A 24653-nucleotide genomic window follows, 5' to 3' on the forward strand; every position below is an offset into this window, starting at 1 on the left:
CTGACAAAGGGCTAGATGGTAGGGAGATAAATTTGAAATGGCTTTTATCCACCAAGTACTGTAATCAGTGCCTCGTCTCCTTGTGGAGAGGAATGTGGAAAAAGGGAAACTACAGATCCAGAATGCCTAAGAAACCCCCTAGAACTTAAACAGGCAATAAGACTAAAAGATCAGCACCATGAACTAGACTATCCTCAGAGATTTGTTTAGTCAGATTTGCCATACTTGATCGTAATGCAACAGCTCTAAACACACTTTCTCATGCATTCTAGCAGCATACCCTTTAACTCAAATACACAAAAAAATACTCTAAATACAAAACAGAAGTTTTCAAGCAAATAACATAAATTAAAATGAGCATTTTTGCAGGGGAGTTCAGCTAACTGCCCTGCATTCCTACATAGGAAGCTCTGCCCTCTATCTGCATTTTCACACCGATTTGTTTTTTTTTTTTTTTTTTACTTTTATGAATGACTGTTTTTTCATTCTTTCACAAATAGACTTCAAAGTCAGAGTTAATACTACATCAGTAGAACAGTTTTGAAAACAATAAGTAAATTAGCAAAGTGAACTTTGAATGAACAAAACTGAGGCAACAAAAGCAATTTTGGGCACAGCAAGTCAAGGTGACTGTATTTAGTCTTGACACATCCAAAACAACAGGCCTCCAGGGAATTTTCTTTGATACCGAGAAGGGTCTGTAGTAGATACATTTCTCCCCTGGCTCATGCTATGAAAAATCGCTCTATGGTCCAAACAGCTTAACTGGCCCAACAGTATTACGAGAGTCTGGTTTTGAGGAACTGCAAGTACACCATTAAAAGGATACACTGCCCAGAATTTTAACTTGTATCCTTCCAAAAATTCTATCATGCTCCTCTTTCAAAGAGTTAGGCCAAACCAAATCTGTGTGAAGTGTGGCAGCCTGCCCACAAGAGGTGGTAAATGTAGAGGTGGACAGGGATAACAGCAGTAGTGGGGAGGGTGCAGAAGCATATTCAATTCTGCTTACTATGGTCCTGGAGGAGGGTCTTGCGTCTCACACAATGTGCTGCTGCCTACTCTCCATCTCTGCCACCACAACAAAGCTGTTTTTTCTTGATGTCCCTCCTTTGTTTTAACTCATCTTCTGAGGTTTATTTTGTGTAGAAAGACCACCGCTTAACTGGGTAACTTCTAATGTACCTCAGAATGGGAAAAGGAAATAACTACTTCAATGTGGCAGAGAGAGTTAAAACATTAACTACAGAGTTCAAACAGCATCTCTGACACTGGAAGAGCCACCAATGAGAGAGTACGAGTGAGTGGCCAAAGCTGGCTCATTTATCCAGAATGGAAGGAAATGGTGGTCTGGTGGGTGTTTTGCCAATTGCAAAAAGGCTTACAGACAAAATGGCAATCATAAAAAGGGGACATGGCCTTCACTTAACCAAGCCAATGGCAGTAGCCTTCATTAGCAGGTAGGAGGGAGCACTAACATATAGAGGGGGCAGAAACTTTAGAATGTGTACTTAACCAATGAACACTGAAATTTACAACAGTTTACGTTAAGAAGTTGCTGTATACCTGGCTAGAAAGATCAAATCCACAAGGGTGCAAAAAACAAGATGTCCTTCAAGGATGCATCTGCAGTCATAACAAATGAGTCTTTCTTGCCGCATGGCACCCGAAGCAGAAGCTGTTCGCAAGTGCCGGTCGGTCAGATCCAGAGATTACTACTACCGAATACTACTTCGAAGACTTCTAAAAAGCTAAGTACCCCGTTGGGGACTCTTTCTTGCCTCAGCCGATGTCAGAAAAAAGTCAATAACTGTTTAACTTGTGGGAAACAAATACCTCCAATTTTTTGAAAATATGGCTAACTTTCCGCCTAAAGGTGCTGCTATTTGCTCCCTGGTAGGCGGTGTCAGAGCCAAGTCACTGTGATTATCCTGTTGTAGTGGCAGTGGTTGTGTCTGTGCCTCGGTTATTGCCTTGCCACTGTCGTCCTCTGTAGGCACCTCCTCTGGATTGATTTCTGCCTCTAGAGCGTCTATTCCTGCCTCTGAGATTTTGAGGAGTCTGGAAAGGACCAATTTTTGGCAGGCCAGTTCCTGCTAAACCTTGGGGGCTGAACCTGTAAGAAATCCTTAACTGTTTGTACAGATTTTGCCTTCTCTTCCATTTTCTTCATTACTTGCTGAGCAGGTGTACCAAATAGACTGGTCTTATCCATAGGAGCATCTAACAGCTTTGCTTTAACATGATCCGGCAAGACCTGTTCTTTCAACCATGCATGCCTTCTTATCACTGTACCAGTCATGGCTGATCTAAATGAAACCTCCAGTGCATCATAGTCACATTTTAAAGAATGGTTACTAACCTGTTGGATGTTATTTACCATTTCTAAAACATATTTCTTATCTAAGGAGTCATCAGAGGACAGCTTCTTAGTTAACTGATCAAGCATAAACTCTTGGTATTGGATCATATGAAACTGACAGTTTAAAGCTCTAGCTGAGAGAGTAGCAGAGGTGTAAACTTTTTTCCCCATCTCTCTAAGGACCTGGATTCCCTTTCAGAAGGAATAGGGTTTTTTGCTGAGGTCGAGGCTACTGCCTTAGGCCCCTGTGATATAGTCTCAGGATCTGCAAGTGGGGCCTTGTATAGGTGGTGATGAGTGTCTGGCACCCTGTAAAATCTATCTGGTTTGGCAGGGGCTGGAGGTAAAGTATCAGGAGCGGTGAAAACATCATTAAATGCATCATCCACAACAGGCAGTACTGGAGGTATAGCTAAGGGCCTATGTTGTGGTAAGTGCAGAAATGTCCTAAGCCTCTTTCTTGAATCTGAGAAATCTTGTCCCTGCCATTGGAATTGTTCTCTCATGGCATGTAAGGTTTCCCCAAAGGAAAATTCCTCTGGTAAAGAGGCAGATGGAATGGATTCTTCAGCATCTGAATCTTCATAAGTAGAAAAAGGAGCCTCTGGCTGGTCTGTAATGTCTGAGTCATCCGCAGAATCATCAGAGGACACTGGCTCGGGGCTCTGCCCTAGATCTCTTTTCTGGGGGCTGAGAGGCCCTGTCTGGGTGAGATTGGGATCCTCTAATTAAGGATATTAAATCCTCTGCCAGAGTAAGCATTTGTGAACTAGAAGTGGGCCTGTGTGAAGGGGGCTTAACAGGCACTGATTTAACAGTTTTGGCTGCTTTAGCCCTGGCAAGGGCCTTAATAGACATGGCTGCAGGAGGCCTAGCAGCACCACGTGCTGGGGTAGAGACATCCAAAGGGATGGTGTCTGATAAATCACTAGGAACCACAGTAGTAGGCAAAACTTCTGAGGCCGATTCAACGAAGGTAGCAGGAGCCTCAGTAGTAGTCATGGATTCGCTGAAGATTGACCGGCTTTCGGTTTCGGCGAAACCGAGACACTCATGACTTGCTTAACCGTGGTTTCGGCCGAAACCGCGGACCGCGAGTGTCGGTCTTTTCTTTGCGTTTTTAACAATTTGGGTAGTCGGAGGATCCGGCGGCATAATGTACGCAAAATCTGAGCCGAAAAACTGTTCAGCAAACTCCGACCGACGCCTAAGCGTTCGTCGGTTGAAGGAAGCACAGGCCGAACAGGCTGCTACGTCGTGGTCTGGGCCTAAGCAAGGCAGACAGTAAGAGTGGAAATCTTTATGAGGTATTTGTTTCCCACAAGTTAAACAGTTATTGACTTTTTCTGACATCGGCTGAGGCAAGAAAGAGTCCCCAACGGGGTACTTAGCTTTTTAGAAGTCTTCGAAGTAGTATTCGGTAGTAGTAATCTCTGGATCTGACCGACCGGCACTTGCGAACAGCTTCTGCTTCAGGCGCCACGCGGCAAGAAAGACTCATTTGTTATGACTGCAGATGCTATCCTGTTCGGACATCTGCATTTATGGTAGGTACAAAACTGTACTTTCTGTACTTACCATAATGTTTCAAATGAGTTGTTGCTTTTCATTTATCTTCAACCTGTGGGACTCTGATCCAGAACAGATCTGGCTCTGCCGTATACTCCAGCATCGGATCTGAAATCCAAGCTCCTCCCCTACCCATAATGCCCCACTCTCCCTCCTCTCTGATAGATTTTTTGCAGAAAGTACAGTTGTGTACACTTACTATAAATGTAGATGTTAAGAGTGTATTCACTGTTGCAGTCATCACCTGTGGGTTATCCCTGCAGTCATCATTTGTGGGTTATCCCTACTGTGGTAGCCCTCGGCCGGCCCGAATACCAGAATCTATGTTTTTCTGCATCGGCTGCTGGTCGTTTGCTGACAGTCAGGTCGTCATTGCTACAAAGGAAGGCAGCCGATGCCATTAAATCAGTTTTTCTTGTCCTAACCAGTCAGAAGCCAAAGGAAATATGGTAAAATGATCCTGGTGACTAAAAGCCACAGTGAGAAGCTTATGTCTCCCTAAAGAAAGAAGAGATAAGTGGGAAGGAGTGAGGGAAACCAGGACTACAGCAGTGAATACACTAGAACATCTACATTTATGGTAAGTGTACTATGTTCGTGTTAAACTGTTTTAGTCATCACCTGTGGGAGGATTCCCAAAACTGAGGAGAGGGGTGGTAGGATTAGTAGGAGACCTGGGCATGGGTCAGCATGCCCTGCATAGGCAAACCCTGCCCTAGGTTTAGAAAACAGAGGTAGGTGGTAATGCTTGGTAAAGGTATGGACAGAAGTCCAGATGGCAGCTTCCAGGATGTCCCTGGTGGGAACTCCTCTGAGGAATGCTGTGGAAGTGGAGGCTGCCCTAGTGGAATGGGTTTGAAAAGAACTGGGGGGGGGGGGTCCCATATAATCTGTAGCAGAAATGGACACACAGTGTGATATCCATTTCAAAATAGTTTGCTTGGAAATGGGCTGCCCTTGGAGCAAAGCTGACAAGTAGTTGGTCTGTTTTCCTGAAGGGTTTAGTACAGTCCAGATGGTATCAGAGCCGTCTATGCACGTAGAGTGCAAAATTCTTTTCCCCTTGTTTTGATGGTTAGGAAAAAAGTGGGTAGATGTATGGCCTGGTTGAGAGTCGCATTAGATACCACCATGGGCATAAAGGAGGGATTAGTCCTCAGGGGGACCCTGTCTGCATGGAAAATGATGAAGGGGCTCAATGGCCATCAGTGCCTGAAGTTCTGAAACCCTTCTGGCTGAGGTGATAGCTAGGAGAAAAGCAGGCTTCCAGGAGAGGTATCTTAGTTCTGCTGAAGCAGCAGGTTCGAAGGGTGGTACGGTTAGTTTTTCCAAAACATAATTCAAGTCCCAGGCTGGCGTGGGTGACCTTCTGGAAGGTCTGATATTCAAAGCCCTCAGAGGAACTGTTTAATCAAAGGATGGGAGAACAAGGGCTGATCTGTATCAAAATGAGCTGAAATGGCTGAGGTGTGGATTTTAATAAAGAGAAGGAGAGGCCACTGTTAAGTAGGTCTGCTAGGTAGTCCAGGATAAGTGGGATGGAAAGTTGTGAGGTGCTGCCCCCCCTAGACTGGCTCCAGGAGCTGAATCTTTTCCATTTTCCTGCACAAGATTTTCTGGTGCTGGGCCTTCTGGCCTCTGTGATAATGTCTAGGATCTGTTTGCTTAACAAGGGCCCCTTGTTTGCCTTTAGAATATTAGCCATGCTGATAGTTTGAGAGTCTGCAAGTCTGGGTGCAGCACCCCCCCTCCCTCAACCAGAGTCAAGAGGTCTGAAATCAGGGGAAGCTGCCTGGGAGGCTGTAATGTCAGGCTGCGGTAAGGGGCACTAATGTTGTCTGGAGCAATGAAGACTGCCTTTGGTCTCCTCTCCCTTATTTTGATCAGTACCTTGGAAATAAGGGGCACAGGAGGGAATGCTACAATAAAAGGGTGTTCCAGGGGAAGGTCAAGGCATCCTCCTTCCACACTAGGTGCCAATACTCACTGGTACAAAAGTTTTTCAGCTGATGGTTAAGATGCAAAGCAAAGAGATCCACCTCTGGAGTCCCCCACTCCAGAGTAATTTGTAAAAAGATTTTTCTGTGGAGCTGCCATTCGTGGGGGTCAAATACATTTCTGCTTAAGTGGTATGCCAGGGTGTTGTTGATCTCTGATAGGTATTAGGTGTAATCCTATGGAAGAGGCGGTCAGCCAGAGGTTCATGGCTTGCCTGCAATGAGGGTAAGAATGGGTCCCTCCCTGTTGGTTGGTTAATGTACTACATTACTGTGGTGTTGTCTGTTTTGATAAGGAGAATGCCTGGCTTGAAATGGGGTTTGAAGGAAGGATGTCAGAGCCTTCTGTACTGCCATCATTTCCTTCTGGCTGATGTGTAAACGAAGTTGCTGGGCATCCCAAAGACCTTGGGTGAACCTGCCTTCTAGGCGAGCACCCCAAGCAATGTCTGATGCGTCAATGGTAATGGTCTGCCCGGTTGGGCGGACAGTGAAGGAAGACCCTTGTACTTGGCACAGGCCCCTGCTCACCAGAGAAACTCAGCCCTTATACAGGGGATAAGAGGGAGAGAGGTCTCTAGAGGTCGACAGTGCTGACACCAAACATTCTTTAGATACCACTAAAATTTTCTCATGTGAAGCCTGGCCAGAGGAATTAGGATGCAAGATGCCATGTACCCCAAGGCTTGCAGGAACTTCCTCACAGTGGCGTGACTTTTGGAAGCCAGCTGGGTAAAGTAGAGAGGCAGGAAGCTCTGCTTTTCTGAAGACAGAAAGGCCATTTGGGATGCTGTGTCCAGCAGTGCTCTCAAGAAAATGATCTTCCTGGAGGGTGTTTGCTTTGATACCTTCTCATTAATGGTGTACCTAAGGAGGTTAGGAGGGTTTTGAAAAAGAGGAGGTCCTTGAGTAGCTTTTCTTTGTACTCTGCCTGAATGGGGCAGTCATCCAGATAAGGGTAAATCTGTACATGTTTCTGTCTGCAAAAGGCTATGGCAGGGACTAAGCATTTGGTGAATACTTTGGGAGCGGTAGATAAGCCGAAGGGTAGCACAGAGAACTGAAAGTGTTGAGAGTCTGCTCTGAAGCAAAGGAATTTCATGCAGGATTCCCTTATGGGGATGAGAAGGTAGGCATCTTTTAGATCTAAAGTAACTAACCAGGCATTTTTTTGTCAGCATAGGCAGCAGCTGCTGCAAAGTTAGCATTTTGAATTTGGGGACCACCAGGGAGGTGTTCAGAATGGATAGATCCAGGATGGGGCACCAAGTGCCCTCTTTTCTGGGAGCAAGGAATACTCTGGAATAAAAGCCTTTGCCTGTTTGATCTGAGGGGACGGGTTCTACTGCCCCTTGGGATATGAGAGTTTGGACTTGTTTCAATGCCTCTGCCCACTGATTTGGAGGCAAGTCTAGGTACCCTCTTGAAATTGAGAGTTCGCTGAAGGAGAATTTGTATCCCTGAAAAATTATCTTTAAGACCCATTGGTCCTCTGTTACAGAAAGCCAATTTTCTTTGCAGAGGAAGAGCCTTCCTCCTAGCTTTCGGTGAGTGAAAGGCGGGCAGACGGGGGACAGGGAGTCATTAAGAGTTTTTTCCATACAGGGATGGCTTAGAACTCCCTGCCTTTGGAGCGGGAGTGGTACACTGCTTGGTTCTCTGCTGTCCCTGGGATAGGGAACTGGGTGGTCTGTCCCTGCGGGGCTTACTTTGCCCTTGTCTACTAGGTGCAGGAAAGGACCAGTTTTTTGAGGGAAAATTCCTGCTGAACCTAGAAGGTTGTACCTGAAAGAAATCTAACAGTTTGCATAGATTTTGCTTTGTCTTCATCTTTTTAAGCACCTCTTCTGCTTTTACTCCAAACAAGCGGTCCTTACCCAACGTTGCATCAAGTAATTTAGATTTGACACAATCAAGGAGAGGTTATTCCTTCAACCATGCATGTCTCCTAATGATAGATCCTGACACTGCTGCCCTGCTTGCAGCTTCTAGAGCATCATATCCACAGTGTAACGAGTGTTTGGCCACTTGACAAGTAGAGTGCAGTAAATCTGCTAACTCTTTCGAATCGGCACAGTCAGGAAAGGTTGAAATGTTTTGTTTTAATAGTTCCAAAGTGTGCTGTTGATATTTTAACATGTGGAACTGACAGTTGAGTGCTCGGACAGCTAAGGTAGCAGAGGTGTATACTTTTTTACTCCATCTGTCCAGAGCTCTGGAATCCTTGACAGAAGGAATAGGATTCTTTGCAGAACTAGCCTTAGCTATTTTTTGTTCCCTGTGTAATGACCTCTGGGTCTGCAGTAGTATTTCTGTACATGTATTTGTGAGAATCCGGTACTCTAATACCTGTCAGGTTTACTGGGAGCATGTGGAAGGGTGTCTGGAGCCAAGCTAAATTCATGGAAGACATCATCCACCACCTCTAAAATAGGAGGGATGGCCAAGGGTCTGTGCTGGGGCAGGTCTAGAAACTCAGTCTTTTCTTAGACTGAGGGAAGTCCCGGGATTCCCAGTGGAAATGCTCCTTGAGGGTGAGAAGGGTTTCCCCAAAGGAAAAATCTTCTGGTGGGGAGCCAGAAGGAATGGATTCGTCTGCATCTGAATCCTCATAAGCAGTCAGAGGTTGTTCCTCTTCAAAATCTGAATAATCAGACTCCTCAGAATCCTGTTTTGTCAGTATTTCAGGAGAAGGGTCTCTTTTCCTTTTAGAAGTCGTGGCCTGACTACCCCTGATAAGGGAGATAAGATCCTCTGCCATTTTAAGCATTTGAGCTTGGGGTGGCGGAGCAGGAGAAAGATTGTGGCTAGAGGTAGATTTCCTAGGAGCGGCTTTGCTTCTAGGCCTAAGAGTATCCATCGGTCTGAGAGAGAGCCCTGCAAAGGCATCGGATCTGGCATCAGGGGCTGCAAAGGCAACTCACTGAATTGCAGAGAACTAACGACCTGCTTAGCGGTACAGTCATCGGAAGGCTTAGCTTTCTGTGGTCTGTCTCTATCTTTATGTTTTTTTCTGAATGTCTATGGATTGACTGTTGGATGGCATTTTGGAATGCGAAGACGGAAGACGAAAATACCTGGCTACAATAACAGCTCTACGATGAATGGTTCTCACTTTAAAAAAGGACACAAAACCGGCAACGGGGGACGTCGTGGTCTGGGCCTAAACTAGTGACACAGTATGAATGAAGTCTCTTTGTGGGATTCGCTTTCCACAGGCGAGACAATTGTTAACTTTTTCAGACATTGGTTAGTGCAAGAAAAAAGGATCCTCAACGGGGTACTTAGCTTTAGACATTTTCAGCTGTAATTCAAACTCTGGTAGTGACCAACCAGCACACTTGCGAACTGCTTCTGCTATGGGCTCCACGGCAAGAAAGACTGATGTAATGGTGTCGGCTGCCTTCCTTTATAGAACGGACTACCTGACGTCAGTCAGCAAGTGACAGCAGCAGACGCAGAAAAACATAGACTCTGGTATTCGGGCCAGCCGAGGGCTACTACAGCAAGGATAACCCACAGGTGAGGACTGCAACAGTGAAGCACAAACATCAGCACAAACCCCTTACAGCATAAAAGCATTTCATCTGACCAAAAAGAGGCACTGGCGCAAACAGACTCCTGTAGTCAAGAATACTATGGCTGCCTCTGTCCAGGCCACTACATACCCAAAAAGGGCAGGGGGGAGGGGACAATTGAAGACTAGGAAAAATCAACAACTCAAACAGAATGATGTGTTAAGTACAAACTTGTTTATCTGAAGTTGTTGTTTTCATTTCATCTTCATCAATCTGTGGGACAGAGTCCCTAGCTAACATAACCTTGGGTGGCCCTCATGCAAGGATGTTCCAGAGCACAGCTGAGCCAAACGATGCCCTGCTCCTGGAAAGAAGATCAAAGTTGTAATGGGAAAAAAAGGTATCTGAAGAGGACCAGGTAGCAGCAGAACAGATATAGTTAATAGGGACCCTGGACCAAAAAGCCTCAGAAGCGGATACTGATCTGGTGGAAGGTGCCTGGAAAGAACCCAGTAAAGACAAACTTTTGGAACGATAGACCAAAAAACACATTGAAAAATCCAATGAGCAAGAGTAACCTTGGATATAAGCTTTCCCAGATGAGGCTTAGAGAAAGAGACAAAAAGCCAGTCTGACGTTTGCAAACTTTTGGTCCTATACAAATAGAAATGCAGCTGCCTGTGAACAAAGTGTAAATTTGTATTCCCTTTTGTTCTGGCAATTCAGGAAGAAAAATGGCAAATTAGTAACCTGGTTAATGTCAGTCTCTAAAGCCACCTTCGGTAAGAAGGATTGGTTAGTCTGAAGAGATACCGTCTTTATGAAAGACCAAATAAGGGGCTTGACAGATCATGCTTGTAGTTCAGAAACCCTCTTGGCCGAGGTAATAGCCACCAAAAAAGCAGTCTTCCAAGATAAGAATTGTAAATAAATTGTGGCAGCTGGTTCAGATGGAGAAGAGACTAAGGTCTGTATGACCAACGTTGGATCCCAAGGAGGTGTGGGGTCCAACAGGAGGCCAAAAAAGATACCCTTCAAAAAAAGTCTTTCAGGAGCTTGGATTAAGCATAGGAAGTCAAATTCTCATCCATTTGGGAATTAGAAATTGCTACCGAATGAACTTTAATAGTAGGAAAAAATAGCCCCATTATTAAAAATATGGGATAGAAAATTCAAAATGGCAAGGACCGAAGCTGTAAAAGGATCCAGATCACGTTGAGAAGCCCAGATTACATTTCCACTTCATGGAATAGATCTTCTTGGTAGAAGCCTTATGAGCCACAACCAAGATCTTTGACAGGAGAAGAGAGTCTGGGAGTCCTGACCAATAGGGAAACTGGAGCTGCCATGCAGTGAGATTCAGGCTGACTAAATCCATGTGTGGAACCCGACGGGTGCATGATCAGATCCAGGGTCCAGGGAGGACACACTAGATGAAACTTCATAGTGGGGAACGAAACTTGACTAAGCCAGAATGGGGCAATGAGGATGACCAAAGCTCCTCAACCATTGTGCTTTCTGAATAAACTTGGGGATCAGAGGAAGAGGAGGATAAGCATAAAGTAGACCAGAGGGCAAAGCATGGACTAGAGCTTCTCTGGGTGACTCCCCCAAAGAGGGGATGAGAGCAAAATACTCGGTGCAATTCACGTTGGAAGGAGAAGTGAAGAACTCACAGCAGGATGACCCCACTTTTGGGAGATCATGTGCGTTACTTACGGATTCAGAGACCACTCAAAGACATCACAATAAATTTGCTGAGCCTGTCTACTAGAATGTTGAGCTTCTCTGGAATGTGCACTGCCACCAGAAAACGGCTGAAAGAGATCACCCAATCCCACAGTCTCATGGCCTCACAGCAAAGGGGATAAGATCTGCCCCCCCCCCCCCGGTTTGTTGATGTACCAGATTGCTGACATGTTGTCTGTCTGGATGGCAATCATCCCGATAGGAAGAAAAGTGTGGAGCGTTTACAACACCAAAAGCACCACCCTCATCTCCAGGGACTGATATGCAGACTGGTACCCATGGAAGACCAAGTGCCTTGGACTGTCCTTCCTATGCAATGCCCCCTCTTACCCAAGCAAGGAGGTGTCCATGGTCACCGTGATAAAGGGGAAAGGAAGAACAAATGGGCAGCCTAGAAGAAAGTCTGGTGACTGAAGCCACCACTGAAGACCGTCCCGGCACACCCGGGACAGCCAAACTGGATAAGACAATGGAAGGTCGGGAAGGGACCATTGAACCACTAAGGTCCACTAAAGAATCCTCAAGCGAAGGCGTGCGGTTGGTAGAAGGGTGATCGTGGCTGCCATTGAACCCCAACGCAATAAGAACCACACATGCAGGGGGAAGCTGGGTCTGAAAAACAATAAGTGTTGCTGAAAACAATAACCTGTCTGGAGGCAGAAACACCCTGCCTGTATCATACCAAAGTCCAACACCTGACCAGGTACCAAGTTCAACCTGGCAAGATTTACAGTGATGCCTAGGGATGGGGCTAGACAGAGAAGACAATACCTGGCCTGAATCAGTCGATGCCTGGAGAGGGTGGAAAGGAGCCAGTCCATCCAAGTTGGGGAAGACCTTAAACTCCTGCAGCAGTAGGTGAGCCGCCACTGCCACCATCACTTTGGTAAACACCTGGGGAGTGGTATGGAGTCCAAAGAGGAGCACTCTGAACTGAAAATGATTGGCTCCCAGACAGAAGCAGAGGAACAGTCTGGAGCGCCTGCTCATCTTGATAGGGTAGTTTATGCATACTGAAGGTCCACTGAGCACATCCAGTCATTCATCTGCAGAAATGGCAGAATGGATTGTAGGGTGACCATCCGAAACTTTGCCTTGACAATGGGCAGGTTCAGAGTAGAAAGATCCAGGATGGGTCTCAAGTCCCAAGTTTTCTTTGGCACCAAAATGAACCTGGAATAAATGCCTGATCTGGACTGGTCTGGGGAGGATAGGCTGGATGACTCATTTTTCGAGCAGCCTGGCTATTTCTACAGTTGCCTCCTCCCACTGACCAAGTGGAACGTCCAGAGGGTTTTGTCAGAGGGAGGTTGAAGAAAGGTGATGGAGTAACCTCTGGATATGATTTGCAGCACCCAATGATCATTCGTGATGAAATCCCAGGCTGTAGAGTGCAGCGATAGGCACCCCCCCCCCCGACTGCCTCCAGAGAACAGCAGTCGGGCAATCCCTCAGGACTGCTGAAAAGGTCTATCTGAGAACGAATCTCGAGACCCCTGGTTCTTTGGACCCCCTCTGCCACGAGGAAGGAGTCTGTCATAGCCCCATCAGCCCCTGAGCGTCCTAGGAAAACCTGAGATTGCCAAAACCATTTCTTGGCCTCATGCTGATTCCTCAAGAAGGATCTTTGTAGAGCAGAAAAGTGGATCCCAATGGCAGACAAGGTCTTCCCATCTTTCTTGCTCTGTGGCAGTGTCATGAACAGTTTTGCCAAACAAAGTTGAATCAAAGGGATCATTCATGAATGACATCTTGAAAGGATCCGAAAAAGCACAAAGCCGGAGTCAGGCATGCAACCTAATGGCCACGCCCATCCCGGCAGCCCTAGAGGCACCCTCAGTCACATGAGAAAGAAGCCTCATAGACATGTTAGAAATTGCAGTCAGGGTGGCCATGCAGGAGAACCTTTTCTCCGGACATGAACCCCAGGGTAGACTCGGAGACCTCCTTTAACCAGGTCCCTCTGTCGTCTGATAACATAGGCCAAATAATTCAGCTCATGCAGAGCAAAGGTGGCTGAAGCATACACCTGCTTCCCAAAGCAGTCCATTGGCCTAGACTCCCTGCCTGGAGGATGGACCGAGGAGTTCTCCTGGGCTAGGTCCTTCTTTGTGGCTGATGCAACCACCATGACATCATATGGGGAACCCTTGGAGCACTGAGAAGCTTGTTCAGGCACTTGGGGATAGGCTCAATCATGTCCGACTCCTTCCATGCCCTACTAGAAATAAGATCCACCAAGGGATCCGCAAGGGGGGACACCCAAGAAGTTGAAGGTCCTGTACGAAATGCTTTCAGGAATATAGACTCGTCAGGGGTGGGCTTCAGGGTAGACCACCTGCCTCTCTGCCGTAGGATTTCCACATCATCAGGGGTGACAGAGAGGAACCCTCCCCTCCAGCCAAGTCTGCATCATCGGCAAGAGACTCCAGAGGGAAGTCCAAGTGCTTCCTCTTGCACATAGGCTTCTGAGAAGCCTACTCAGGGGGAAACTCCGCAGAGGACTCCTAAGCTTCAGGGGATTCTTGAAGAGGAACCTCCTGGGGTGGTCTGGCACCAGACTGTCTGAGGGGGCAGAACAGAAGTCTCCGGCCCAGAAACTAAGGAAGTCAGGAGGGGAATCAGAGGACGAGTGTGTCAAGGCTCTCCAAGGAGCCAAGAGGACACTCTTCACCACCTCAAACGCCAAAGACGAGCGGACGCCAGAAGGCAGTGCAGCCGGAGCTGAAACTGTTGGGAGCAGAGGTTCTCAGCACCAAAGCTCCGAGGGGGGGAGAGAACTCCAACAGCCTCGTACTAGACGCCTGCCCCTTGGAGCAGATGCTGAAGCAATGGCTCCGAGAGTCAGTCCATTCTGATGAGATTGGAGCCAAACCGTTCAAGGCGAGTGTCGGCATACAGATGCAATTGACCATCGGAGCCGAAGCCTTAACGCTCGGAAGCCTTAGACCCAAAGACTCTGAAGCCGAAGGTTGGCTCTGAGAATGAGATACAGGGAGGAAACCAAATTCTGTGCTCATGGCCCTAGGGGGGGGATGGTGCAGGCAAGATTCCCAGCTGAATCTGGGCTCAAAAATCTTCATCATCATCCTGTCCACCCAGGCTTGAGACAGGCTCCGAGTGGACCAGACAGAAGACTCCACTGACCCCCGCCAGGAATGATGCCGAGGGGTGGCTGAGGTAGGAGACTCAGCCCAAGAATTCTCCAGCAGGAGGAATCTAGACGGGGAACTCCCACACACAGAGTGTGAGCATTAAATGGAGAAATCCTATGTCCACACTCCGTACACTTCTTGAACCTTGGCTTTGGAGTCACAGCCATGGGGACAAGGAAATAACTTACTTACACACACACACACACACACACACACACACACACACACACACACACACACACACACACACACACACACACACACACACACACGCAAAATAAAGAGGATAGGAGGGAGATTTTTTTTAACTGAACGACCAATGCGAGGATAGAAAAGGCAGAAGAGAAGGAAATGGAAGAAAATACCCAAGAAAGACTTACAACTGAAAAATCCTTGAGCAACTGCAATACACATTTGAAACGAGCAGCAAACGAGATCTGAAGGGAGGAGGGACAGAGGGGGATTATGGGTAGGGGAGGAGCTTGGAATTCAGATCCAGTGCTGGAGCATATGGCCAAGTCGGGTTCATTACATATGATCAAAAGTTCATATGACCGAAGCCCATTTGACTGAGACCAATGACCTAAAGTTCATTTGACCGAAACCCATATGACCGAAAAACAGTATTGGCAGGTATATGCCCTGTTCTTCACTGTAGTGCGACCCTGGAATTAGAATATATTAGGGGTGTGTGCGTGGGGGGTGAATCCCCCACAAAGTTCAGTTTGACTAAATATCAAATCAAACCACAAAATATCTGATCAAACTAGGTGGGGGGCTTTGCCCCCCAAACTCCCCAACGTGGGGGGCTGCACCCCCTCCCAGACCCCCCCTAACAATATATTCCAACTCCAGGGTTGCACTACAGTGTGGAGCAGGGCATATACCTTTTACTTGCCTTACAGTGCTCTACAGACTGCCAGTGTTGTTTTCCGGTCAAATGAGTTTTCGGTCATATTGGTTTTTGGTCATTTGGTCTCAGTCAAATGGGCTTCGGTCATATGAACTTTTGATTATATGTAGTGAACCCGGCCAAGTCATATCAGTTGAGTCCCACAGGTTGAAGAGCAAATGAAAACAACCAAAGTACAGTTGTGTACCTACCATAAATGTAGATGTTCGAGTGTATTCACTGTTGCAGTCATTACAATTGGGTTATCCTGCTGGCAGGCTACCCGCAGTCGGCCTGAATTCCAAAGTCCTGGTCCGGCGTCGGTTGCTGTTACCTCCTCCCTGACGTCAGTGCGCCAGTGGTATAAAAAGATGCAGCCGACGCCATTTTCTTCAGTTTTTCTTGCCCCAGATGTCAGGTGCCCCCAAAAGGGTAGGCTAATTTATGCCAATAAACATGCATGCAGTAAAGTAAAACTCTACCTTCATATACAAGCAAATACACCACATAGGTTGTATAGAATAGAGAAGCACAGATAAGACCCAGCAAAGGAAAGGGGGGTGGTGGGTGGGTAACCTGGACTGCAACAGTGAATACACTCGAACATCTATATTTATGGTAGGTACACAACTGTACTATGTTCATCGTGTTTCACTGTTGCAGTCATTACAATTGGGTTGAATCCCAAAGCTAAGGTTGGGCGGTTGTGGCTAAATAGGATTAGGAGAGGCTATGAGGCTCTGCAGAACTGCAGTGGCAAAGCCTGCTCTAGATTTAGAGAAGAGAGGTAAGTGATCGTGCTTTGTAAAAGTGTGCACTGAACTCCAAGTTGCAGCCTCTAAGATGTCTTTGGTTGGTACTCCTCTGAGGAAGACTGCTGAAGTGGCTGCTGCTCTAGTTGAACGTGGCCTAATGCCCTTAAGCACCGATTTGCCATGCTGTGAATAGCAGAAATGAATGCAGTGGTCTATCCATTTTGAAATAGGATGCTTTGAGCTAGCCTTTCCTTGTGATCCTGCATCATATGCCACTAGAAGTTGTTCAGTCTTTCTGAAAGCTTTGGTTCTGTCCAAGAAGAAGCATAGCAGCCTGTGAATGTCCAAAGAATGCAGAAGTCTCTCACCCTTACTCTGTGGGTTTGGATAAAAGGTAGGCAAATTAATTGTTTGATTCAGGGCCACACTGGACACTACCTTAGGCATAAATGTCAGGTTTGTCCTCAGAGAAACCCTGTCCTGATGGAAAATGATAAAGGGTTCCACAGCCATGAGTGCCTGTAACTCTGAGACTAGTCTTGCAGAGGTTATTGCTAGGAGCAGAGCTGTTTTCCAAGATAAGAATTTTATATCAGCTGTAGAGGCTGGCTCAAAAGGAGGCAGTGTGAGTTTTTCCAAGACATAATTTAGGTCCTATGCAGGTATTGGTGCTCTCTTTGGAGGTCTTATGTTTTTGGCCCCTAGGAGGTACCGCCTTAATAATGGATGAGAAAATAGAGGTGGTTCTGTATTATAGTGAGCTGAAATGGCAGAGGCATGAATCTTAACTGAGGAAAACGATACTTTTGTCCAGCATCTCAGTTAAGTATTGTAAAATCTGAGGAATATTTGGTACAATCGTGTCAATTCCTTGTGCCTGGTTCCAAGCACAGAATCTCTTCCATTTTTCTGCATAAGATTTTCTGGTGCTAGGCCTCCTGGCCTCCAAAATAACATCCATCACTGCTTTAGACAGAGGCACATTTTGAATGGTTACATTATCTGCCATGCTGCCAGGTTAAAGGTCCTGAGCTGGCTGTGCAGGATCTGACTGTTTTGTTGAGTCAATAAGTAAGGAATTTGAGGCAATGTCCAGGTTGGGCATTGAGACAAGCTCTTTAGGATTGGGTACCAGTGCTGGTGGGGCCAGTCTGGGGCAATCAGTATCATTTCTGGCTTCTCTTGTCTGACCTTTAGGAATACCTTGGGGAGGAGAGGCAGTGGGGGAAAGACATATACTGTTAAGTTTTTCCAGCTGAAAGATAGAGCATCCACTTTCCATGCTAGCTTGTGATAAGTCCTTGTGCAAAATTTCTGTAGTTGGCAGTTGTGAGGCGAGGCAAATAGGTCTAGGTCTGGGCATTCCCAGTTCCTTATCATGCTGAAGACTTGTGGATCCAATTTCCACTCATGGGGATCCATTAGGTTTCTGCTTAGTTAGTCTGCCAGAGAATTTATCCTTCCTGGCAGGTATTGTGCTTGCAGATGTACTTGGTAAGTCAATGCTGTGTCCCACAAAGTCATGGCTAGTCTACAGAGGGGGTAGGAATGTGTGCCTCCCTGCTTGTTTATGTACCACATGACTGTAGTATCCTCCGTTTTTATCAATAGTTGTCTTGGATTAAATAGATCCTTGAAGGCTGTCAGGGCATTTTGAACAGCTAGCATCTCTTTTTGATTGATATGAAGATGCATTTGGCTTGCGGACCATGTGCCCTGAATACATCTTCCTGCCATATGGGCACCCCAGGCATAATCTGATGCATCTGTTAATGTCTGCCTGGCTGTGGGTAAAGTGAAAGGCTGTCCCTTGTGGTGACAGGCCTCTGCCCACCATCGAAACTCCTGTTGCACGCAGGGAAAGAGGGTAATTATTGTTTCCAGGCTGTGGCAATGTTGAGTCCAAACACTTTTTAGATACCATTGTAGTTTTCTCATATGCAGTCTTGCATATGGAATTAGCAGAATGCAGGATGCCATGAAGCCCAAATCCTGCAGAATTTTTCTTGCAGACAACTGGGTCTTTGTTGCCAACATTTTGAAATAAGTAGTCAGTTGTCTTTGTCTGTCTGGTGTGAGATAAGCCATCTGGGCAGTTGTATTTAAAGCTTGCACCCAGGAATATTATCTCTTGTGAGGGTACTAGTTTTGATTTCTTTTCGTTTACTGTGTACCCTAGGCATGTTAGCAATCTTATTACAAACGCCAGATGCTGTAGTAGAATGTCCTTGTTCTCTGCTTGAATAAAGCAATCGTCCAAGCAAGGATAAATTTGTATTCCTCTGTCTGCAAAATGCAATGACTGGTGCCGGCATTTTGTGAAGACCCTGGGCGCAGTAGATAAGCCAAAGGGCAGTGCAGAAAATTGGTAGTGCAATTTGCCAGCTATAAATCTGAGGTATCTTCTGCATGAATGCCTGATTGGGACATGCAGGTATGCCTCTTTTAGGTCTAAAGTCACAAGCCATGCCTTCTTGCCCAGCATGGGCAAAAGCTGCTGCAGAGTCAACATTTTGAATTTCGGAATATCCAGGAATGTGTTTAGAATAGACAGGTCCAGTATTGGCTTCCATGCATTGTCCTTTCTGGGCACCAAGAAGAGTCTTGAGTAAAATCCTAGTCCCTGCTCTTGCTGTGGCACTCGCTGAATGGCCCTCAAGTCCATGAGGGCTGAAACTTGTTTTTGAGCCTCTGCCCATTGATTGCGTGGCAGGTCTGGCATTCCGTTTGCCCTTGGCAGGGTGTGAAAATGGAACCTGTATCCTTGAGAAACTATATTCAGGACCCATTTGTCCTGGGTGATCATGTGCCAATTTTGTGAAAAAGTGCTAGTTTTCCCCCTAAAGGGGCTGTCAGAAGATAAGTGCTTGGTGCTGGCAGAGGAAAGTCATTGAGACTGTTTCCTGTATGGCTGTGATTTATCTTCTCTGCTTTTGGAGGTAGAAGCACCCCATTGTTTAGACCTGTATGAGCCCTGGGGCTGGGATCTGCCTCTGGGGCGTCTGTATCTGCCTCTTTGTGCCCTGTCTGACACTGTCTGGAAAGGACCAATTCTTTGCAGGCCAGTTCCTGCTAAATCTGGGAGGTTGTACCTGTAAGAAATCCTTGACTGTTTGCATAGATTTAGCTTTGTCCTCCATTTTCTTCAACACCTCTTCTGCTTTAACACCAAACAAGGTATCATGCTGTAATGGAGCATCCAATAATTTTCAGGCAGATTCTGTTCCTTTAACCAAGCATGCCTCCTAATGACAGAACCCGTAACAGCGGCCCTGCAGGAGGCCTCCAGAGAATCAAAACCATATTGCAAAGTATGCTTTCCCACTTGTTCAGCTACATGTAATAAATCCCGCATTTCTTTGTTTTCTGCACGTTCAGAATTTGTCAACACTTTCTGTTTTAGTAGTGACATAAGATATTGTTGTTATTTAAGCATATGAAACTGACAATTTACGGCCCTTACAGCCAAGGTAGCAGAAGTGTAAATCTTTTTCCCTCATCTGTCCAGGGCCCTTGAATCCCTATCAGAAGGGATAGGGTTTATTGCAGTGGATGCCTTGACCCCTTTGGGACCCTGAGATATAATTTCTGGGTCAGCAGCAGGGTTTTTATAAAGAAATTTATGTGATTCAGGAACCCTGTAGTATCGGTCTGTCTTAACAGGAGCTGGTGGTAGAGAGTCAGGAGTGAGACTGGACTCTATAAATACATCTACAATGTCTAAAACAGGAGGAATAGCAAGGGGCCTGTGCTGAGGTAGTAAAAGGAAATCTCTGAGCCTTTTCTTAGATTCGGAGTAATCTTGGCTCTCCCAATGAAAATGCTCCCTCATAATATGCAGGGTCTCCCCAAAAGAATAATCTTCAGGAGAAGAGGCTGAAGGGATAGATTCTTCAGCATTAGAATCCTCATAAGATGGAAGAGAGCATCCCTGTTCAGAAGAGGAATCAGAGGAAATGGAAACCTGATCTGAAGATTCATATTCTGTCTCTTGCCTAGGTCTCATCAGGAGGGGGATGGGAACCCCTGATCAAAGTAATTAGGTCTTCGGCCATTTTAAGCATCTGTTTTTTAGGCATGGAGGCCTGTCCAGGGGAATGTTATACTTGTTTCTTTGTCTTTAGAGGTGCTTTAGTCTTTGCCTTTGAAGCTGAAGTCGTTTTTACATATAACTGTAGGCCTGAAAACACCCTCAGAAGCCGATGCCTGCTCAGCGGCTCCGGACCCATCTGAGGGAATAGTTTCCGAGGGTCCAATCCCTTGAGTTTCCAGCGGCCTAGTCGGCTCCACATGGGAGTCGGAAGCAGCTGTGGCTCTGAGGTAGCGGGTGTCAGGAGCTGCGAAAGCGCCTCACTGAGAACCGGCAACTGGCCTAGCCGAAGCCTCGTCGGTTTTGGACCTCGGATGCCTGTCCTTTTGTTTGTCTTTGCACTTTTTATAAATTACGGTAGTCAGCTGTTCCGATGGCATTATATAATTAAATCTTCTGCCAAAAATAATGAAATGAAAATCGTACCAACATTTAATAGTGCATTGGTTAAATCTAGCACAAAACCGACAACTAGCAACGTCGTGGTCAGGGCCTACGCAAGGAATACAGTAAGAATGAAAATCTTTTATGAGGTATTTGCTTCCCACAAGAAATACAATTATTAACTTTTCCTGACATCGGTCAGGAGCAAGAAAAAAGTTTCCCCAATGGGGTACTTAGCTTTAATGAAGACTTTGGATCTGAAATTCGAACTTGAAAATCTCAGGAGTCGGCCGACCGGCACTTGCGAACTGCTTTTGCTTCGGGCACCGTGCAGCAAGAAAAACTGAAGAAAATGGCGTTGGCTGCATCTTTTATACCCCTGGTGCACTGACGTCAGGGAGTAGGCGACAGCAACCGATGCCAGACCAAGACTTTGGAATTCAGGCCGACTGCGGGTAGCCTGCCAGCAGGATAACCCAATTGTAATGACTGCAACAGTGAAACACGATGAACATCTACAAATCACCTTTTAACCCCAGTATATGAATCCCAACCTGCTGAAAAGTTGCATCAATGCAGAGGCAACTAAAGGCTCTATGGGTGTATGCAATTCCAAAACAGAGGAACTCAACATTTAGTTAATGAAAGCAAGACAGGGCAGGAAGATGTACCAAACACTTCACTTAATGCAGCTGCAGCAGTCTCCCTGAAATAAGATCAGTGGATTATCCTACTGCAAGCTGCACCACCAGTTACGTGAAGTGTTACCGTTAGTAAACAAGGGATGTGTAGTAACCATTACAAGTAAATGAATGATGTGCCAGTTTCATTTTCATGATGGAATCTTCTACCAACATGTCAGGAATAACTAACTGAATTGTTCACTAATAAACCTCAAATTGCCTGATATGAAAAGAGACCGCATTTCATAAAAAGTCTAGTATATTTCACAGAATGCTCAACTATTCAGAGAACAATAACTAATCAATTGTCCCTCAAGTCCACTTTGCACAAGAAAGCAGTCTAGCCTAAAGCACTTTGCTCGGCTGCAGTATAATGGAATCTGTTCAAGGTATTTTTAGCAAGAATATGAAGAAACATGTGAATGGCAACACCATCTGCTTTTCGGGTACCAGGAGTATAGGATTAGGGCAGTTGAAAAGGCACTTACGATATCTTGCAGAGGAGGAACAAATACAGAGAGGTAAAGTTCCCAAGAAAACTTACCTTCTACTCATAGCCAATAGTAACAACACATCTCGACAAGTGATGTAGTTCTTGCAAGTCTGCTAAAACAGTTATGTTGCCCCCCTCCAACACACATACAAAAAGGCTACTTGTGAGATGGAGGTACTGAGTCAATAATCTGAACGTCTATTAGAAACGTTAAACATCCGACCACAGCCTTTCAAAGTTTTTGGGTAGGAAAATTCAAAGTCTGAATATGTAAATGTTAAACGTATTTGCTTATGCGTGTTTTTTTTTTTTTTTTTAACTTGTAGCCTGCTCATGTGTGAAATAACATTCTTTACTGTCCAGGGGAATCACTGAATGGTTGAAAAGCATGCAGAAAAAAGATTTTTGCAGTTTTTGTTATCCCGTTCAATGTATATTTGATTATCCGAACACTTTGGATTATCCGAACTACCCTAGGTCCCAATTAGTTCAGATAATCGACTCTCTACTGTACATTCAAGTCACGTCTTGAGAAATATATTCAGCTGCTGAGGCTGTTAACTTATCCTGAAAATGGACGTTATGTTGTCTGGTTTTACAGAAAGCTGAAAGGAATGATGTGTGAGCTTTTTAAGCCTTGCTGATTGGTAGCAGAGGAAGATGACTACTGATAAAGTTAAGTGAACTCATGCAGCAACCTTACAAAAATCAAGTTCTCTCAAGATTACAGTGACCACTGAATGTGTACCAGTAAACAGTTCTTTTCCAGAGCATTCCCCGTTTAACACTGCATTTCTCTTTAATATTTCTTCTACTTAACTTACGGCTTTTTGATTGGAGTAGATGAGAATAGCATTAAACAGATATCATTTATACCTCATTTCTCACTGTTACTTGCCACAGCCATGCAAACTACTCAAGTCTAAGTTCTGTACCTACTGAGAAATACCCCACACAGCTTGTATTACACCCTGGTTATTGCTATATTCTTGTTTCGGCATATAGTTCATAGGCAAATACTGGGATGTCAGTCTGCAGACCATCACAAGTCTAGCCAAAAGTCTACATTCAAAAGCTTCGTCCAGCTTCAAGGAGGGCAAGAATAAACCAAGGGAGAATTTGAGGCTGCCCATCCAATTACCTGGGTTTACTTTGAAGGGAAGAGTGCTACTCTGTTTGACATGTAGCAGACGTTGGTATAAAGTGGGAGACACAATGGGATATTAAATCAATTGCGCTAACAAGTCTTATTTATCTACTGAGGGTTTATTTCCCTTAACAAGGTTATGGCATTTCTTACGCATTTTACTTATTTTATTAACATTTCAAAATGTAAAAGAAAATCTGTATGTAATACTGCTTACTGTGCATGTTTGTCCTTAAGCTTAGATCATGACAGAGAGGGGTTAACTTACTAGCATACTTACCCCAGTTATCAAACTATAACTCACTAAACAGACCAAGGATTGTGCCAGAAGAATAATCTTCAGCAGGTAGCATAAATCAGCAGTAGACACAGTGCCTGTCATGGCAGCTCCTACAGGGGCATGTCTGAGGAAGAGGGAGGAGTCCTTAGCAGACATTTACATATGATGCACCAATGCCTCACAATAGACATTATGGGTAACTTATGGGTAACTCGGACATCAGCAGATCTGTACAGAAAATAATCAATACATCGAGCATTACTGACAGTGTGACTTGCACCACCATTGTATGAGCTGGCTTCAAATATGCCACAAACTGGAGGCAACAGCAAAAGTCCGTATTTCACAGCAAACAAGACATTTGGGAAACAGAACGAACGGTCAGTTTTGTGACAGAAAAATGCATTACTTGAGCTTAAACGTTAATATTGTGACACCTGCGCAGACAGTCTTACATGGTGGGGAACAGCGAGGAAGAGATACAGATGTCGCAACCAAAGAATTTTGATGGGCACTATCCAAATGAAAGAGAGGGACAATGTTTTGCTTCCCTTTTAACACTACCTGAAAGCAAAACAAAAACTTAAGTTTTCTGGAGATTCACTGCATCAATTTAAAATAGCTTAAAAAGCATAACATGTCCACCAGAAGGTTTGGTGCATAGACGTATTCAAGTTGAGACACGACTGCCGCATTAGACATGTTGCAGACAAAACGTACATAATTTTGAAGACGTAATACAAAAGAATACCAAGAACAAATGCACAATAATACAGCATTACACGTTTAGACATAGTGCATCATAAATCCTAATATGATCACATAAGAGACAATCAGTAACAGTACATCAGTCCAACAGGGTAACCATAAAATCACTAAACAGGTATGCCAACACTAACCTATCTTTTTCTTGCAGTAAGTGGTTCATCTCGGGAGGAATAGCTGAATGACTCGAATTTGCTTTGAGTACAGCATTAAGTTCCTTCTGAAGACCCATATTACGAATTTTCTCTTGTTCTGTCACTGCGAAAGCCTTTTCCATATCTTCTTTAGAAGCTTTATTTGCCTAATCATGAGAGATCAAGAATTCCTTACTGTAATGGAGACTTCATGTTCCTGTGAAGATTCACAGAATTCACCACTCAACACTGCAAATTCTTGAAAGTGAGGAGTAAACAAAACCGTACCCATTTTATTTATTTGTAACCAGCTAGGTATATGCATACCAACATATCTGTACTACCTACAGACATCACACAAACAACTGTAAAGAAAAGATGAGATCCATGCTTAATGTATCAGCAGATTAGTGAAGGGACATTTATTAGTGGCGCAATGGATTCTTCTCTTCAGTTCCGAATTTGCAGTTTTCAATTAGAAGTTTGCTCATGTGCCTTAGAGCTATAATGTCATTCTGCACTATAACAGTAGGCCTCATACCAGAGTAAGAAAATCCGCCCCAACATCTCAGCCAGTATACTTTCTGAAGATGAAGGGTGAACTGGCATTAAGGTTAAGGTGTTTACCTTAGAAACAAAACATCCAAGGTTTGATCCTCACCTTTGAGAGGGGAATCGGC

At 45.2% G+C, this 24653-nt stretch overlaps 1 protein-coding gene across 5 annotated transcripts in view; it reads right to left on the minus strand.

Moving 5' to 3' along the window:
* LOC122791042 (myomegalin-like) overlaps positions 1 to 24653 on the minus strand; it is a 3200315-nt gene that overhangs the window by 2771740 nt on the left and 403922 nt on the right. For all 5 annotated transcript variants that reach the window (XM_044058817.1, XM_044058818.1, XM_044058820.1 and 2 more), the window contains exon 7: positions 23974 to 24140. In XM_044058817.1, coding sequence (XP_043914752.1) covers positions 23974 to 24140 — 167 coding nt within the window. The remainder of the gene's footprint in view (positions 1 to 23973; positions 24141 to 24653) is intronic.

The sequence above is a fragment of the Protopterus annectens genome, chromosome 16.part0 (genome assembly GCF_019279795.1).
Source record: "Protopterus annectens isolate FY-2018-M chromosome 16.part0, PAN1.0, whole genome shotgun sequence".
In the NCBI taxonomy this organism is placed as follows: Eukaryota; Metazoa; Chordata; order Ceratodontiformes; family Protopteridae; genus Protopterus; species Protopterus annectens.